General features: G+C 49.2%; 1 protein-coding gene across 1 annotated transcript in view; it reads right to left on the reverse strand.

Annotated features, from left to right (window-relative positions):
- Window positions 1–13,084, reverse strand: part of INTS1 (integrator complex subunit 1) — a 72,662-nt gene that overhangs the window by 39,024 nt on the left and 20,554 nt on the right. The window contains exons 15-23 of the mRNA XM_028705382.2: window positions 11,148–11,244; window positions 10,452–10,543; window positions 9,650–9,710; window positions 9,029–9,226; window positions 6,665–6,794; window positions 5,601–5,780; window positions 3,979–4,128; window positions 2,480–2,659; window positions 857–961 (exon numbers count right to left, since the gene is read on the reverse strand). Coding sequence (XP_028561215.2) covers window positions 857–961; window positions 2,480–2,659; window positions 3,979–4,128; window positions 5,601–5,780; window positions 6,665–6,794; window positions 9,029–9,226; window positions 9,650–9,710; window positions 10,452–10,543; window positions 11,148–11,244 — 1,193 coding nt within the window. The remainder of the gene's footprint in view (window positions 1–856; window positions 962–2,479; window positions 2,660–3,978; window positions 4,129–5,600; window positions 5,781–6,664; window positions 6,795–9,028; window positions 9,227–9,649; window positions 9,711–10,451; window positions 10,544–11,147; window positions 11,245–13,084) is intronic.

Raw genomic sequence — 13,084 nt, forward strand, 5'->3', positions numbered from 1 at the left:
GGCAAGTTAATCCTGTGCCACTAAGAGAGGATGGAATAGCAAGCAGGGAGAGCACCCAACCACCGTATTTTTCGCTCCATAAGACGCACCTAGTTTTTGGAGGAGGAAAACAAGAAAAAAAATATTCTGAATCCCAGAAGCCAGAACAGCAAGAGGGATTGCTGCGCAGCAAAAGGAGCGATCCCTCTTGCTGTTCTGGCTTCTGGGATAGCTGTGCAGCCTGAATTTGCTCCATGAGATGCACAAGTTATCAGTTAATAACAAGCAGGCATTAATAGAACACACCTAGTCCAACATCCTGTTCTCACAGTGGCCAACCAGACAACCGCAGGAAACCTGAAGGAAACAGGAGCTCTCTCCCCCTTCTGCAGCTTCCAGCAGCTGGTTTTCGGAAGCCCATTGCGGTGGAACCTTGGTTCTCGAACTTAATCCGTCCTGGAACTCCCGAAAACATTCGGAAACCAAGGTGCGGATTCTGATTGGCTGCAGGAGCTTCCTGCACTCAATCGGAAGCAGTGGCCGATGTTCGGGTTCCAAAGAACGTTCCAAACCAGAACATTTACATCTGGATTTGCGGCGTACGGGAGCCAAAACGTTAGAGCTGCAAGGCATTCGACAACCAAGGTACGGCTGGACTTAGAAGAGGCGCCAGGTACCTGTTGCCCTCCAGATGTGTTTGAACTCCAGCTCCCATCAGCCCTCCCAGTGCGGCCAGTAGTGAGGGGTGATGGGAGCTGCAGTCCAGCAATGTCCCCAAAGAACCCGCTATGAAGAACACATGGCCGAGGAGAACGTTAAGAGGGAACCACCACAGAGCTGTGTGTTCGGCCCTTAAAACGGAAGGCCTCTCTCTCACCAGCGCGAGGTCGTTGTGCTGTCCCTGTTCCTCCACTGGAGCATGCTGGGAAAGGTAAACCAAGTAAGCACTGATCGTCTGAGGATCCGTCTCCATGTGGATGGCCTGGAAATGGCAGAAAGAATTGGGTTTCTCAGCCTCAAGAGGGCTCAACACTGACTAACAGAAAACTGGAAACCCTTTTTATTTGATTTCTCTCTCTTTCCTTTCTTTTTTCACCCCCCCCCCATTTTTTTATTAAAGATTTTCTTGCTTTACAGAAGTATGCGTAATGTCTCTCGTATTTTTTCCATGTAACATTTTTACAAATCAGTTTCATTTGTTGAGACATTGGGGGGGGGAAGGGGGGAGATTGGGGGGGTGGCAATGTTTCTATTTTGCTTAATGTATGTAGGGTTTGGTGTCAGCGTTGCTCGTGCTGTTCATTTGTGTTTCTTTGGTGGTGAGAGAGGTTGGGGTTGGCCTGGGATGTGGCTGTTCATTTGTGATTGGCTGTGGTGGTCTTTGTTTTCGTGTGTGAGTGGGGTGGGTGGGTGTTTTGGATCAGGTTAGCCATATTGATTTGTATGCTGTTGGTGGATTATTGTTATTGTCTTGTTGGGCTGTGTTTCTTTTTTCTTTCTTTTGCTTCTGGTGTGCGTGTGTGTGTGTGTGTGTGTGTCCCCTCTACTCTAGATCAATGAGGAAACTGTGTAAGAGGCAGGGAAGGGAAGATCTTCTAGGGTGGGAGACTAGGAGGAGAAACTGGAAGCTCCCAGGTGAGAGCTGGGGGTGTCTGTGTGTCCAGCCCCTTCTGGGTGAAATAAGGATTAAGATCGCTCCATCCAAGACATGAGGGATAATAGCAACAACCGGGGGAAAGACAGACATAACATCTTTCAAAGACAGGAAGAAACACCGCGGACAGAATAACCACCGCACACAGGAAGAACAAGGATCTAGTTTTGAGTTCCTCACTTGCAGTTTTATAAATCATTTAATGGGTCGACACAAATAGAAGTGATTAATATTGCAGTTGTTGTATGAGGGATTATGATTATGACCCGAATGTAATTGAAATGAACAATATTTTGGAACGCAGAAATAAAGGAAATAATCAAACCATCAAATTTAGCATGCCACCTTATCTAAATTATATAATTCAGTATTTCAACAATTGGTATTAATAATTGTATTATAAATCGGTACTGTTATAATGAGGCTATTATGGGACTGTAATTGAAAAACTAATAAAACTAAAATAATAACAAAAATAAAACTCTTTTAAAAAGAATTAAGGATTAAAATCTACCTTTGAGAGAGAGCTTTGTATTTTTTCTTCTTTCTTTCTTCATTTTCATTTAGATTAGTTTCAGTAAAATTTATGGGCAGGGGGGAAAAGGGCCCATCATGGCTTTTCTAGCTATGTAGCACGTGGACTGGGGCTCATCAGATGATGCCCTGGTGTCAAACCCATCAGCTCTTAGATAGATAGATAATTTATTACGGTCAAAGACCAGCTCACCATCAGTTCCTTACAAGGCGAAGGCCAGCATTTTGAACTAAACCGAGAAACAAGTCGGATAAGCAACCGAGTCCTGAAACGGAGCCATCTTCCGTGTCACCCCGAGCGGGAGATCTTACCTGCTGCAAAGCAACCGCAGTGGCGGCCCTAACGCTGTCAAACAAGGGCAATTTGGGCAAGTCACGTAGGAGCCACTGGTAGCCCTGCAGGAGCTCTGAGTCCCCAGAGTCTTCCTCCATAGGGTGGTCCTTCTCCTCTCTGTCACGGAGTCCTCCTTCTGAAAGCACCAAAGACAGGCCCTGCAGGAAGGAGGACAGAGGCAGATTAATGCAATACAGAGACCACTAGGAACTGAAGAGTTGGAAGGGACCTCAAGGGTCATCCAGTCCAACCCCCTCCAATGCAGAAATCTCAGCTGAAGAGCCCATGGCAGTGTCAGGAGCTCAGCCCTACACTCGAGTAGGACCCTGGCAGAGACACATGCCTGACTGAACTTCAAAAGCTTTCTTCTGCCCGAACATCACAGTGACCAATGCCAACAGACTTAGGGATCCACAGTCTTTGCAGCTTGCGTGACAGATCTCAGCAACTCAGCATTTTGGCTAATCTACTTTATTTACATATAAACACACATGGAGCACTGCAACATGGCTCCCTCCCTCTCTAGCATCAGACAGCAAAGAGAAAAAGAACAAAGGACCTTAGTCCCACTTCACGGAACACAGTCACGCAAACATCCTGTCTCCTTCACTTCCCACTCTGTGGAGTCAAAACATATTCCGCCATGTGAAAGACAACAATCCCATGACTGCAACCATGGAGCGGGAATTCTAACAGACAGATGGCCGTCTAACCTCTACTTAAAAAACCTCCAAGGAAGGAGAGTCCGCAACCTCCAGACGGAGACCGCTCCACTCTCAAACAGCTCTTACTGTCAGGACGTTCTTCCTGAGGTTGAGTCGGAATCGCCTTTCTTGTAACTTGAAGCCATTGGTTTGGGTCTCCCCTCTGGAGCAGGAGAAAACAAGCTTGTTCCCTCTTCCATGTGACAGTCCTGGAGGTATTTGAAGACGGCTATCCTGTCTCCTCTCAGCCTCCCCTTTTCCCAGGCTAAACATACCCAATTCCCTCAATCACTCCTCATAAGGCTCGGTGGCAAAACTATCTTTCAAAGAAGCCAACAAAAGGAGTAAAAAAACACCCTCTAAACCCTAAACAGTCTAGTGAGGGCTGCATTTGCTCAGAAGCCGTGGAATGTCAGCTAGAAAATAGAAGAAGAAGAAGAAGAAGAAGAAGAAGAAGAAGAAGAAGAAGAAGAAGAAGAAGAAGAAGCTGGAATGGAGAGTTGACTGAAGACCCTGCTTAACTCTCCATCAGCTTAGGATTTAATAATATATTGCCATGTTTTGCTGCACTCGTTGTGCTCACTGCCATTTGAATCTTATCCTTTTATTTGAAACCCACATCCGAATGGGTACACAGGGCAACAGATGGCCAAGCTACCAGTGGAATAAGCTGCCTGTCTTCTTGAGCTGAAGAAGCATCTTCCTATGAAGCGGTCCCGTTGTCAGGAGGCTCAAGAGAGGCCCAGCGACACCGTCCTCGCCATCTTCCTTACCTTCATGGCCAGCACCCGCGAGGCCACCTGGGAGGAGCTGAGGCGCCTCAGGAAATAGTCGAGGACTTCGCACGTGGTCTGCTCGTCGGCCTTGGGTCCCAACAGCAGGTCCTGGAGGCGTCCAAGCAGCTGCCTCTGCTTCTGCTGCCTCTGTGGAGAAAGAGATCGCCATTTCTTCCCAGCAGTTCCTAAGCTACTGGACCACTGAGAGCTGATGTGGGGTAGTAGCTACCGTGCCAAGGCCAGGGCAAAGGAGGCTGGGGTTCAAAGAACCGCTCAGGCCACATCTATAGCGTGCATCTGAAGAGTTATTATGACCCTTTAAACAGTCATGGCTTCCCACAAAGAATTATGGGGGCTGCAGTTTGCTAAGGGTGCCTATCGCTCTCACAGGGCAACCATCCCCAGAGTGGTTGAGCAATCAATTCCGCTTCACAGGAAACTCTGGGGAAATGGTAGCTCTCAGAGGAACACAGCAACCTTAACAAATGGTGGCTGTCTACCAACGCTATCCAGTATGCTGGCTGAGACCCTACCTGCCCACAGACTGTCTCGCCAGAGTGGTGCATGCTCTAGTTATCTCCCGCTTGGTCTACTGCCATGCGTTCTACATGGGGCTACCTTTGAAGGTGACTCTGAAAGTACAACTAATCCAGAATGCGGCTGCAAGACTGGTGACTGGGTGCAGCTACCGGGACCGCATAACACGGGTCCTAAAATATCTACACTGCTTCCCAGTACATTTCTGAGTGCAATTCAAAGTGTTGGTGCTGACCTTTAAAGCTCTATGTGGCCTCAGCCCTGTATATCTGAAGGAGTGTCTCCACCCCCATTGTTCAGCCTGAGATCCAGCTCCAAGGGCGTTTTGGCAGTTCCCTCACTTGAGGGTCGATTTCCCACTGGAAATATGGTTGTGTCTATGTGGAGATGGCAGTACTGAATCAGTGGCTCATGTGCTTCTAGCTTGCATAAAGATTTGAGGACTGAGGTTCTTACCTCTCTAAAAAGGTAAAGGTACCCCTGCCCGTACGGGCCAGTCGTGTCCGACTCTAGGGTTGTGCGCCCATCTCACTTAAGAGGCCGGGGGCCAGCGCTGTCCGGAGACACTTCCGGGTCACGTGGCCAGCGTGACGAAGCTGCTCTGGCGAGCCGGCACCAGCGCAGCACACGGAAACGCCGTTTACCTTCCCGCTATAAAGCAGTACCTATTTATCTACTTGCACTTAGGGGTGCTTTCGAACTGCTAGGTGGGCAGGAGCTGGGACCGAAAGACGGGAGCTCACCCCGTCGCGGGGATTCAAACCACCAACCATGCGATCGGCAAGCCCTAGGTGCTGAGGTTTTACCCACAGCGCCACCCACGTCCCTTCTTACCTCTCTACTACTATCCATAAATGGTCGCTCAACCATTGCTACTGTGCTTGCAAAAACCATTGCTACTGTGTCCTTGCAAAAACTGCAATTTTTTTAGCAGGGGCAATTAGAATAACGTCTATTGTTTGATTATTAATTTAAACCTCCAGAATGCATTTTGTATAGTTAGGTTTTTACCTCTGTCTTCGGTAAATTTTATTTTGTTTTATTGCTATGGCTAGTGGCCGATGCAAATAGAGAGCACCTACCTCTCGTTTCTTAGCACGCTGCTCCTTGCTTTCTCCTTCCTCTTCCTCCTCGCCAGAGGCAGATTCGTCAGCGGCGTCGTGCAGAAGGAACTCACAAAGGCACTGCACCGGGAGAACATCCAAGGAGCCCTCGCTGGACTGAACCAGGTCTGCCAGCCATGGCATCGATTGCGAAGAAGCCTAAGGAAGAAGAGGGTCAGGTTTACCTGTGGGGCCGCCTCAGCCCACCTAAGCTCTGAGACCTTTGGTATAGGGCAGTAGATAAATTCAATAAATAAAAAAAATAAAAAATAAGCCCACTCGGCTGCTTCAGTCTGCAGAACTGGCACTGCTAGGTGCCACACAATACCCGCTCCACATCTGTAAGAAATCCATCTTTTGAGTGAGGCGGCTACTACACTTTGGAACTATTGATAACAGGCAGCACTCTTTATGGTGCTTAAAAAAAACATTTTTTTACTTAGGCAAGCCTACCCAGATACCCAGAATGTTGACATGCCTTTAAATCTTGTTTTTAGTTTATGTGGTCTTAATTTTTCAAATGTTCTAATTGTTTTTAAGTTTTCACTGAGAATTTTATCGTTTTCTTCTCTGAGTAAATTGCTTTGAGGTGTCTTCTTTTAAAATAATCCTGCAGTGTGTACATTTTATGAAATGAATGAATGAATGAATGGGTCTTTGAAGATGACTGGAAAGCCGGAACTGATGGGATCAACCCAATAACTGGGATGGTGGAGGAATTCTGCAAACAGAGGGCCACCACCAAGCAGAGGCAACCGTGTGCCATTCCCAAGGCTCTACAAAAGCCGCCCCATTTCCAGCCTCACCCTTCCATCTCCTCCCAACCCTCTTTCAGTCTTGCTCCGATTGAACAATCCTTGTTCCAACATTCTCAGCGCATCCAGACGTTGAGTCGAACCATTTGGTGCGACCCCAAAGGCTCCCCGTTTCCCGATGGATCGCATTCAGAATGATGAAACCAAGCGGCAGCCCTCTGCTGCCTTCGATTCCCCTGCCTTCAATTCCCCCCCACATGGCACTTCCCAGCTCTGGGGGTGACTCACCTGCCTCTGGATGATGTTGAGCAGGAAGTCGGGGTGTCTGCTGCGGCAGAGGAGGTGCCCCAAGCGGAGAGACTGGTTGAAGCTTTTCACCTGGTCCAGGACAGGCTGAGGTGGCCGGCGAGGGGGGCCCCTGAGAAGGGAACACAAAGGGGGTCTCTTGGCTTTTCTCCCAACACTCCCCACACCTCCACTGCTTCCCTGAAGGCTGCTAAGGACTTGTCTGCCCCGAGGGAAGGCAGACGCGAGACAGCACAGGCAAAGGACAGCACACAGGCCAGAGCGGCTAGGGCAAAGCTGTCAGACCGACAGTGCACAAAGAAAAAAAATATTAGTACAGTCACTAGGCTGGATGAATCCCAAGCCAAAATTAAGATTGCCGGAAGAAATATTAACAACCTCAGATATGCAGATGACACAACCTTGATGGCAGAAAGTGAGGAGGAATTAAAGAACCTTTTAATGAGGGTGAAAGAGGAGAGCGCAAAATATGGTCTGAAGCTCAACATCAAAAAAACTAAGATCATGGCCACTGGTCCCATCACCTCCTGGCAAATAGAAGGGGAAGAAATGGAGGCAGTGAGAGATTTTACTTTCTTGGGCTCCATGATCACTGCAGATGGTGACAGCAGTCACGAAATTAAAAGACGCCTGCTTCTTGGGAGAAAGGCAATGGCAAACCTAGACAGCATCTTAAAAAGCAGAGACATCACCATGCCAACAAAGGCCCATATGTTGGGAAAGATGGAGGGCGCAAGGAGAAGGGGACGACAGAGGACAAGATGGTTGGACAGTGTTCTCGAAGCTACCAGCATGAGTTTGCCCAAACTGCGGGAGGCAGTGGAAGCCAGGAGTGCCTGGCATGCTCTGGTCCAGGGGGTCACGAAGAGCCGGACATGACTAAAAGACTAAACAACAACAACCTCATGTTACGTTTACTTCAGGTTGAATGTTTTCAGGTTGCGTCCCGTGGCGACCCGGAAGTACCGGAAATGGTTACTTCCGGGTTTCACCGCTCTTTGCCACTTGCGCATGCGCAGACGCGCAAAATGACACCACACGCATGTGTAGAAGCAGCGAATCGTGACCTGCGCATGCACAGACGCGGGTTGCGTTCTGCTCATGTTGCGAATGGGCCTCTGGAATGGATCCCGTTCGCAACCAGAGATACCACGGTATTAGTACTGGCTGCCAGCTGCCCTGAGGGGACTCTGTCGCTCTCTACATTTTCCGCTTATTTGATCTATTCGTATCCCGCCTTCCTTCCGAAGTTGGGATCCAAGGTGGCTAACACCATTATAAAATGCACAGAACAGAAATTACTTAAAATCAGGAGTTGAAATATCTTAAAAAGCAATTGAAAACCCTGCCAGCAGTCCAGGGTTCAGCATCGACAGCACCTTTGTTTCCAAAGGCTGGTCTGAACAGGAAGGTTTAGCCGGCCAGCAGAAGGATGACAAGGAAGGAGCCAGACTAGCCTCTCTTGGGAGGGAACCACACAATTTGGGATCAGCAGAAAAGGCTCTCTCTCTCTCTCATATCGCCAACCGTGCCTCTGATGCTGATGAGACCAGGAGAAGGTGCTCACTCGAGACTCTTAGCACCCAGTCAGCTTTGTATAGAGAGATATGGTATTTCAGGTAGCCTGCACCCAAGGCGTACAATGTTTTATGTATTATACTGAATAATTTTATTTGTTTTAGTGTTTTAATCATTACAGTCATACCTCGGGTTACAGATGCTTCAGGTTGTGTTTTTTCAGGTTACAGAAGCTCCGAAACCTGGAAGTACCGGAACGGGTTACTTCCAGGTTTCGGAGGTCGCACATGCACAGAAGCGCTAAATCGCGCTTTGCACATGCGCAGAAGTGCCGAATCATGCTTTGCACATGCACAGAAGCGCCAAAATGCAACCCCCGCGTGCGCAGACGCGGCGCTGTGGGTTGTGAACGTGCATCCCGCACAGATCATGTTCGCAACCCGAGCGTCCACTATATTATGACAATTTTATTATTTATACCCTGCCCATGTGGCTGGGTTGCCCCGGCCACTCACAGCAGCTTCCAACACATAAAAAGACAATAAATCACCAAACATTAAAAGCTTCCCCATACAAGGCTGCTTTCAGAGGTCTTCCAAGAGGTGTCTGATGGGAGGGTGTTCCACAGGGAGGGCTCTTGAATCCCCACCACCCCCAACCCCTTCATTTATGGTACATCCCATGATTTCCCCCCACTCTGAAAGACCTGAACTTGTGTCACATTCTCCTTTGGAATACAATTCCCATCCACCCCAACCGGCACAGTTCGAATCATACGGAGGGCGCCGGGTTGGAGAAGGCTGCCCTGGGGGAACAGAGACCACTTACTGGGGATCCAGGCTGGTGAGCTGAGACAGCAGGAGGCTGCTGCTCTCCGTGATGGTCTGCTTGGTTGACGCTGCCGCCAGGTGGCCCTCGAAAGCGAGGATTTCTTGCTTCTCCCGCTGCGAGATCTGAAGTTCGCGGCTGATCATTTCCGTGCGGGTCTCTTCGTCCGTCAGAGTGCAAGGAGGGTAGGAGTAATTGCTGAGAGGGGGAATATATGACCACAGGAGAAGATCAACAATGTTCCCTGGAATCACATTCCAGAGGGCAGGCACCACCACCCAAAAAGCCCTGGTGTTAACCAACCTCAGGAGCACAGAGCAGCGTAAAGAGTGCCTCTTTCGAGGGTAAAAGCTGCTCAGTCAGAGCTATCAGAAACTCTTGCCCTGCCTTCCCAGCCCTTCCCATTTTGAGTTTCCATCTGTGGTCAGGACAGGAGGACACCTCCTGTGCTAATCTTCAGCCTTCAGCTGGTTCCCCCACTCTTTTAATGGTAACGCAGCACCCACCTGCAGCCAGAAATTGTACAATCTGTTTGGTCCACTCGGGAATCAGTCTCCACATCCTGCCCTATGTACAGACTAAGCTTCAGCTCCCCAAAATAGGCGGGATTAGCATACTTACTTTGTCATGGCCATTTCCATGAGCATCTTTAGCGTGGGGTACTCGTCCCAGGCAGCCAGACCTAAGACACAAGCGGGGGGGGGGGGGGGGGGGGAGAGAATTGAGATGGCACCATGCAGAACAGCCAGAGGTTTGAACACAGCTCTCTGCAGTACTCTGCCCAATGACACACCTCTCCCCAGTAGATCACGTGTTATTTTTGGCTGTCAGTTCCTTCCTTGAACTGGTGCCTTCTAGAAGTCGTTGGAATACAATTCCCATCACTCTCGGCTAATATATACACACACACACACACACGGACATAGACATATATACACACACACACACACACACACAGTGGTACTTCGGGTTAAGAACTTAATTCATTCTTGAAACTGTTCTTAACCTGAAGCATCACTTTAGCTAATGGGGCCTCCCGCTGCTGCCGCGCCGCTGCTGCATGATTTCTGTTCTCACCCTGAAGCAAAGTTCTTACCCCGAGGTACTATTTCTGGGTTAGCAGAGTCTGTAACCTGAAGCGTCTGTAACTTGAAGCGTCTGTTACCTGAGGAACCACTGTATATAATTAAATGGCCATGGCTTCCCCAGCAAAGAATTATGGGAGTTGTAGTTTGTTAAGGATGCTGAGAGTTTCCCCGCTATTCCCTTCACAGAGTTACAATTCCTTGAGTTTCCTAGGAAAAGGGAATGGCTTTCTGCCATTCATAGCACTGTAGTTTGGTAAGGGGATATAGGGTTGCTGGACCAGATGAGCCCTGGGCCCAATCCAGCAGGCTCTTCTTTTTGTCCTCATTACACTCACCAATGTTTTCGGGGTTGAATGCGGCAACAACGAGCAAAAGAGGCCAAGCTTTCCAGTAGAGAGTAGAGATGGCCAGATTTGGAGGCTGGTACCTTCAAAGCAAACAGAAACAATCATATTGCATTGCTGTAGTTTAATTTTTTTAAAAAAATATTGTTTCCCTTGCCCAAAGATGCTCTAGACCACGGGTGTCAAACACAAGGCCTGCGGGCCGAATCCGGCCCACCAGACCTCGTCATGTGGCCCATGTAGCCGCCGCCGGCCGCCAGCCTTCACCTTTTATTCTCGCTTTTTTTTTGTTGACACAAGAAAGCCGCCTCTTCAGCGCATGCGCGGCAGCCTACAAGTCAGAGAACGTCTGCCCCCTAGCGGCGCCGGCTGTTCTACACAGGAAACCTCCACTTTACATGCATTCAGGAAACCTCCACTTGTTTTTATATTGAGCGCATGCCATCCTGTGATGTGACAGATCCAACGGCTGCCTGAACCCTTCTCTCCTGTACTGTAAGTCCTACAGATACAACCGGCCCTTTGAGGGCGACCAAACTGCTGATGCGGCCCCCGATGAATTTGAGTTTGACACCCCTGCTCTAGACATAGCTGTTCACTATTATTGCCCCCCCCCTTATGTTTTCTGTTCACAATAAAATTAAGTTATTCTCTCTAGCCCAAGAGTTGCATGCATGCAAATGTTACCCAGGGGGCAGCTGGATGTTCTCTGGGTGGTGGTAAGTGCACAGGTTCAAGACGGCATCGATCAGTTGGATCCTCTCCACTCTCAAGACTTCAAGATCTAAAGGAAGCAGAAGTATATCGTGAGCTGTGTGTTGATGCAATTCAATTTCTTAAGACTGCAGACTCAAAACTAGCGGAGTCCTAAAGGAAAATGGTGCAGATTCGATGACAGGGAAAAGGAAATTAGGTTATACAGGAGTAACAGAAAGCACAGCTAAGTTGGTCTGGGTCTGATCCGTTGCCCAGATAGGATGATGCCCATGAATGCTGCCCCGTGGAGCTTTGCAGAAAGAAAGCAGCTCAGAAAAAATAAATGAGTAAGAGTGGGGAAATAGAGACAAATACATTGGGGAGACACAGGGAAGTTTATAAGTGAAAAAGTCCTTCTGCCTCGATTGGAAATCTCACCTAGACTCCATTTAGCCTCAAAGACTGTGAGCAAACTCTGCTCTAATCTTATTTGTATCTTCTTTGCTGCCATGACACACAAAAGGGCAACTTTTTTAAGAGACAGGATTGATTTATTTGGCAGGTGTTCATCCTGCTTTTCAACTGGAGTCCTCACACCGTTTATAGTAGAAAGGTGGAACCTGCGGCCTTGCTTATCATTTCCCCCCATCGTCCTTGGCCAACAGCCGCGCTGGCTGGGTCCAGTGGGTGCTTGGGGCGGTGTGCCCAAGGGTGGCACAAGCCGCACAGAAGGCTTCCGGAGTCTGGCTGCCTCCTCCCACTCAGCTGCCCTACAGCTGGGGGTGGGGGGGTGGGAGGCAGCAGGCAGACCGTTTGGGCAGTGTGGAACCTGCGGATGCCAAGCCACCACGCGTCTCCGAGGAGAGATGCAAGGCTCGGGTGCGCTGCAGGCCCCACGGTGAGCGCTGCCCGGCATTTGGTCACCCCCCCCCCGAGTGAAACCCGGGACGGCCCGCACCCACTGCACATCCTTCCTCCACCCCGGCTGGGTCTGATGCGAACTGGAGTCCAACAACAATGGACGCTTTTGTTGAGTTCCTACCTAGAACTAGACTAGAACTAGTCCGTGTGTGTGGTTTGGGAGCTGCACGGTCAGGGAGAAAACAATGCTGTCCAGGGTTGTCAAGACTGCGGAGAGAATAATTGGTGCACTCTTCCCACCTTGGATCAAATCTATGCTTCCAGGTGCCATAAGAAAGCTGCAGAGATAGTGCAGGATAGTGTGCACCCTGGAAATGATCTCTTTCAGCTTCTGCCTTCTGGAAGAAGGTGCAGGATTATAAAGACTAGGACTAGCTGCCTGAGAAACAGTTTCTATCCAAATGTGATTTTGGTTTTAAACGCATTGTAAGGAGTCTGTATGGGGACGCGGGTGGCGCTGTGGGTTAAACCACAGAGCCTAGGACTTGCCGATCAGAAGGTCGGCGGTTCGAATCCCCACGACGGGGTGAGCTCCCGTTGCTCTGTCTCTGCTCCTGCCAACCTAGCAGTTCGAAAGCACGTCAAAGTGCAAGTAGATAAATAGGCACCGCTCCGGCGGGAAGGTAAACGGCGTTTCCGTGCGCTGCTCTGGTTCGCCAGAAGCGGCTTAGTCATGCTGGCCACATGACCCAGAAGCTGTACACCGGCTCCCTCAGCCAATAAAGCGAGATGAGCGCCGCAACCCCAGAGACGGTCACGACTGGACCTAATGGTCAGGGGTCCCTTTACATTTTAAGGAGTCTGTATGGAAGTATATAGTATTTAAAAATGGGGTATCAGAGTTTTTAGGGGGCTAACCAGGTTGGGATAGCAGGCTTGTTGGGTTTTGAATGTCTTATGTAGATTTTTCAATTTCGTTGACAATGACAATAAAGATTATCGTATCGCAAATGACCCTCTGGGTCCCTTCCAACTCTACAACTCTATGATTCCAGCACCTGGAGATG

The sequence above is a fragment of the Podarcis muralis genome, chromosome 14, assembly GCF_964188315.1.
Source record: "Podarcis muralis chromosome 14, rPodMur119.hap1.1, whole genome shotgun sequence".
NCBI classification, from domain to species: domain Eukaryota; kingdom Metazoa; phylum Chordata; class Lepidosauria; order Squamata; family Lacertidae; genus Podarcis; species Podarcis muralis.